At 39.9% G+C, this 6,000-nt stretch overlaps 1 protein-coding gene across 4 annotated transcripts in view; it reads right to left on the bottom strand.

Moving 5' to 3' along the window:
- Nucleotides 1–6,000, bottom strand: part of LOC131156144 (sodium/proton antiporter 1) — a 59,015-nt gene that overhangs the window by 30,968 nt on the left and 22,047 nt on the right. Inside the window, exons 7-10 of one of the 4 annotated variants that reach the window (XR_009136919.1) lie at nt 5,186–5,247; nt 2,603–5,058; nt 2,233–2,511; nt 1,608–1,900 (exon numbers count right to left, since the gene is read on the bottom strand). The exons of 1 other annotated variant lie outside the window; for it this stretch is intronic. Coding sequence is in view for 1 of the 3 variants with exons in the window: in XM_058109595.1 (XP_057965578.1) it covers nt 4,756–5,058; nt 5,186–5,247 (365 nt within the window). In the remaining 2 variants the exon portion in view is untranslated. Of the gene's footprint in view, nt 1–1,607; nt 1,901–2,232; nt 5,059–5,185; nt 5,248–6,000 lie in introns of those variants that run through there. 2 more of the 4 variants (XR_009136918.1, XM_058109595.1) reach the window with 2 other exon arrangements.

The raw sequence follows: 6,000 nt of genomic DNA, 5'->3' as shown, positions 1-6,000 counted from the left end.
CATGGGAGAGCGACGGAAGTTTCGTCCAGAGAGGGAGGAAAGAAGCTTCATTGAGGGGTTTTGAAGCTCCAAAAATGCGTACGCCTTCCCAACTGAGGCGTGAAATGCGAGTTTTTCTTCCTGAGGCATACGCCTTTTCCCCTAATGTGTACGCATTTTAAGCTTTACACCTTTCCTGTTACGCCTTAGGGCGTTTTATGCTGAAAACGTATCAAAGGGCGCCTCAAGAATGCCTTTTAAAACATTGGAGATCACCATGAAGAAATGCGTTCTTCACATCCATCTGTTGCAGTTTCCGCGACTGTAAAGCGGCAATAGCTAAGATGGATCGAACCGTGGTCATTTTGGCAATAGGAGCAAATGTTTCCTCATAATCAACCCCATATTTTTGTTTGTTACCCAAAGCAACAAGGCGAGCTTTGTACCGGTCCAAAGAGCCATCAGAACGAAGCTTGATAGATAAAATCCATTTGCTCTCCATAGGTTTGACCGTAGGAGGACAAGGAACAATATCCCAAGTGTGATTTTCCTCAAGTGCTTGAAGTTCTATTTGCAGTGCATTTTGCCAACACTCATGTTCCATGGCCCGTTTGTAGCAAAAGGGAATGGAAATAGAGGATAAATTAGCGACAAGAGAAATAGGAGAAAAGAAACCATACCAATCAGGGGGTTGAGAAGGAAAAGTAGACCGGCGAAGAGTGGGGGAAGCCGAAGCAGGATCAGGTGTCGGGTGAAGATCTTGAGGTGGCACAGAGGAAGTGGAACCAAATTCATGTCGACTATGTCTTTCATATACGAAACTAGGTTTGAACCTTCCCATAATTGTCGAGGAATCCGAAAAGCTAGGCAGAAGAGATAAAGATGCAGATGGCAGCTCCACATAAGATGGAAAGAAATATTGTTTTTCAAAGAAAACAACATTCCTAGAAACTCGCAGACAACGAGCATGAGGATCATAACAAACATAACCCTTTTGAGGTATAGCATGACCAAGAAAGGCACACTTAACAGACTGAGCAATAAGTTTATGTCATTCATAAGCAAAGAGATGTACAAAACAAACACAACCAAATGTACGAAGATCAAGATATGAAGGAGAATGACCAAACAACTTAAAGAAAGGAGAAACATGATTTAACGTAGGAGAGGGTAAGCGATTTATCAAATGAACCGAAGTAGAAAACACTTCACAGCAAAAATAAGGAGGAACAAATGATTCAAGTAAAAGGGTCCTTACCACATCAAGACGGTGACGATTTTTCCGCTTAGCAACACCGTTTTGTTGCGGTGTCAAAGGACAAGAACGTTGAGAGATGATCATTTTCTTTGAAGGAAGTCCTGAAGCTCATAAGACACATGTATTCTCCTCCAGAATCAGATCACAATATCTTGATGCTAGCAGAGAATTGAGTCTCAAGAAGTGCAAGGAAGCGCTTAAAGACTGAAAAAACTTCTGCCTTAGCCTGTAGGAAGTAAACCCAAGTAAAACGACTAAAGTCGCAATGAAAGAAACAAAGTACTTATAATGCGCATGAGAAACAACAGCTGCAATTCCCCAAACATCACTATGAATAATATCAAAACATTGTGAGGCACGAGATGCATGATGAGGAAAAGGTAGAACTTTACTTTTGCCAAGTTTGCATGTTGTACAATCAAAGGAAAGATCAAGAGAAGAACACGTTGTATTTCCCAACAAACCAAAATTAAATAAAGTACGAAATACATCTGAGTTTGGGTGGCCTAGACGTCTATGCCACATCTTATTTCCAAGACTAGCAACATTATATGCAAAAGAAAGTAGAGGATAACTAGGAATAATTGTGGAAGGAGAAAGGTGCAGAGGAAAGAGTCATCCCACTTTAAGCCCCTTCACGATCATCTTCCCTGACACTTGATCCTGCACAACACAACCAGAATGAGAGAAATGAACATTACAATTATTATCAACCAAATGACCCACAGAAAGAAGATTTGTGGAGAGGCTAGGAGACACAAAAACATCAGTTAAGGAAGATGAAAGATCTCACCAACTGCATGGATAGGTAGAGAAATGCCATTAGCAGTGTTAATTTTCAGATTTCCATTATAATTTCGGACATTGGAAAGAGGAACAATAGAATTGTTCATATGGTTAGAGGCTCCGGAATCAAAATATCATGGTTTAGAAGAAACATTAGGATTACCAGAGAGTCCAAAAGCAGAAAAAGCAGAAAGGATCATCTGTTGTACCATTTCAGGAGTGAGTGTATTCGGCTTTGCTAAGGTTGTAGGAGTAGGAACAATCTGCGAGGCAGCAGGCAATGCAGCAGAACTAGAGGCACCAGCAGAGGCATGATAAGCAGTACCCTGCTTCCTTTCAGGGCAAATGGGGACAAGCGGAGATGATATGGCCCAGCGTCTTGCAGTAGTTACAAAACTTCTGGGGACAATCCCGAGCAATATGACCAAAGGCTTTACAGCTATAGCACTGGACAACACGCATGTCTCGACCCTTATTCCTCCCTTGTGCTGCATAAACCACAGTAACAGGGGTACTGACAGTAGCCCGACATTCCATGTCGCTAAGAAGTTCACTCAAACAAGCATCCAAAGATGGTACCAGAAAACAATTAATCATATTAGAACGTGCAATGTCAAAGTTGGAACAAAGCTTCATCAAGAATTGATCTCTGTTGCTTGTTTCATGCACTGCTTGAACAGCAGAGAGAGCTGCAGCGGGAACATTTGCATAAACAATGTCTAAATAGGCAGTAGGCAGCCCAAAGATTTTGAAAACCAGAAAAATATTCTTCAATAGAGAGACTTCCCTGTGTGAAATTAGCCATCTCATACTCCAATTGAAAAAGCTGAGCCGTGTTGTCTTGATTATAAACCTTATGTAGATAATTCCACACGTCAGCGACAGTTTTACAAGGCCTCAGATTGAGAACAAGGTGAGGCTCAACCAAGCTAAGGATACAGGTCATAACCCGAGCATCCTTGATTACCCATTTAGACAGAGCGTCGCCACCTCGAGGTGTGGGACCAATCCCATCAATATGACCCCACAAGTCTTTCCCTTTGACAAACAATCGAAACTGAAACTCCCAAGTAGGATGATTTTTGCCAGTAAAACGGACCCCAAAATACATGATTTAACCAAGATAAATACCAGAAATCACAAAAAAAAAAATAAAAATTCCACCCACAACAGAAACACTGATCTCCTAGAAATTCCACAAAGACTATTCCACAAAAATTCAACAACTAGAACCCAAAAAGAAGTTGCCGAAGATGCCAACAAACAAGAAATCTCAGCACCCATGAAGAGACAAAAAAAACCCAGCACTGAAAAATAGAAAGGACCGAAAGCCCAAAAATAAAAAAATATTCCACAAAGGTTCAACACATAGAACCCACAAGCTCACCACAGAAAGCACCGACAACCAAAATAAATACCACAAACTTGCCAACCAAGTGCCGAAATCCACAAGAGCAGCAACAAACAGCGTCGAAACCTCCAACAGAAATCACCGAAATCCCAAAACACAGACCCCCGAGAAAAAAAAATCCGTGAAAAAAAATTCGAGAAACAGGTAAGAAACCAGAAACCTGCTCTGATACCATGTCAAAGTCAAGAAATCGTTTGGAAAAAACTGACCATTCGCAGTTCAGCCCTTTCTCATTATAAAGGCAAATCATCAATTTTACAAGGAAAGTAGTAATAGCCAATCTTTAGAAGGAAAGTAGATATTATGCTATACAAAGTAAAGTCTAACGTGTTCCTAATATTCAGCATCTATACATGGTAAATATATTGTGTAAATCTAATATTAATAGCTAAATTATATACGGTAACAAAGGCTACCCACTTCGCGATGGTAAGGGGAGGGTTGTCACACTCACAGTGTACACAGCCTTACCCCTACTTTTATGTAGAGAGGTTGTTTCCTTGCACTCAAACCCATGACCAACCGGTCATTAATCCAATTCTCATCATATTTAACTAAAATAATATATTATTTACTGAAGGGGATGGTGGGGACCTCTCCAGCACTCTTGGAGCAGCGCATCTGTTGCGCATGGCGTTTTCACGGTCTTCCGGTTGTTGCTGCCCTTCCCAACACTTTTGGGATGGTTCAAGTGATTTCGGGGTTTATCAGGCCTTTCAAAAACTAAGTTGTTGACTTTTCTATACTTAAAAATGTCAGTTTAGTGCCACACCATCAGGGAAAGAATGGGCAAACAACTAAAAACACAGGCTTATAGTCCCAGCACCAAGAATCTGTTCTAGAAATGTAATAAAGATTTACAAGATCAAACACTTCTACAGAAATTTAAAAAAAAAAAAAAAAAAAAACACCACCACTTGTGCACAAGGTTCCCACATCACAGCTCAGGGGTGCAAGATGTACACAATCTTACCTCTACATTTGGTTTGAAGGGGCTGTTTTTGTGACTTGAACATATGACTTCTGGCCTGGGTGAAACACCCTCATTGTGCCAAATTTCTGAGTTTGGCTGTGCCCTAAGTTTCATAATGAAATATGAATGTTTTATGATAAATAGAAGTCACCAATGAAGTGAATATGGTGGCGATTGAGTCTTTTTAAATGAATAGTGTGAACATTTCCAGAGAGACGGCATAGTAAAAATTAATAAATAGTCTCTTGCAATGGTTATGGTATCATACTGAGTGAACACCAGCCGAACGAGTGCAACTGAGCATGGTGTAAAACAGTATACAGAAAGTAAGGATGTGTTTGTGCATACCTGCTAACAGACAAAAGGATTCCAAGGAAGAAAATAACTCCCTGGGTATCAATGCGTGATAAAGCCTGCGGCACTCTCAATTTCTGGCTTTCAGATTCACCATAGTGAATAGCATCAGTCAAAAGCCAAAGAACTCCAAGTCCAAGCAGCATACCCATGTAAGGAGGCAAACCAGTTATGGCCTTAAATACTGGAACAAACAACAAAGCTCCAATGCCCACAGAGAAAACAAGCTGTCCCCTAGGAGCCATCTGTTCAGACGCCAAAACATTGGGAGAATCCTGTCTTTTCCCATTGACTTCACTGAATGAAAATAAATAAAAAATAAAAAATAAAAAGGTTATATGATTTCATACATTATCAATGGAGTATCATGGCAATTTAAAAATCCAAATTTCTGTGTTTTTTCTTGAGCTTGCAAGAAGCATACCTTGTAAGGGACATAAGAGCCAGCGGGACAGCCAGAGAAACCGCAGAAGGTATAATCAAATCCTGTAAGCCAAAAATGAAAAGGAATTAAATATTGTTAGCCCTAGTGGCTAAGGTTCCTCACTCTAGTTTGTTTTAATGATAACAACACATTAGTGGTTCTTTAGTTTCCTAATATCTTTCCTTAAGCCAGTGCAGATATCCAAGTGAACTCTAAAGCAAGCATAAGAATCAGATGAACCTTGATGAAGTTATAAGCAAAGACATACACAAGGAGTACTCAAAGGCACAACCAATTGAAGTCCACATTTTAGGATTATATGTAATGGGTTGTGTGTGAGGTAGGAATCCTTTGTAACTCTTACGGCATGATATTGGCAAGAACACTCAGCAAGAGATTGAGCAATTGCATCTGCATGCTAGTTCATAGGATTATCAGACTTAATTAGTATTCAAACATATCTTTGCAAGATATCCTACAACTAAACAAACTTTTATAAGGACAAGTTTTTTTTTTTTTTTTAACTAGTTAGTATTTCAACATTTTACAAACTTGGTCCTCATTTTAGTTAAACGCTGGTCAAGCAACCAAATAAATGTTTTAAAACAAGTGCTTAGATGGTTTTCTGGAAAAAAGAGGCTGGCTACAGAAAACCGGCGACGATTTGGAAAGTGCACAAGAAAACCGACGACGATTTGAGTCAAGACCACTTTCCTTACAGAAAACCGGCGACGGTTTCTGAAATGATTAGGAAAACCGTTGACGGTTTCTGGTGGAGACAGAACGCATTAAATGAGTCTAAAATGGCTAGTTAT

This window comes from Malania oleifera, chromosome 5 (assembly GCF_029873635.1).
Source record: "Malania oleifera isolate guangnan ecotype guangnan chromosome 5, ASM2987363v1, whole genome shotgun sequence".
Lineage (NCBI taxonomy): Eukaryota > Viridiplantae > Streptophyta > Magnoliopsida > Santalales > Ximeniaceae > Malania > Malania oleifera.
The sequence above is the reverse complement of the archived record's forward strand: the minus strand, read 5'-3'. Positions and strand labels throughout refer to the sequence as shown.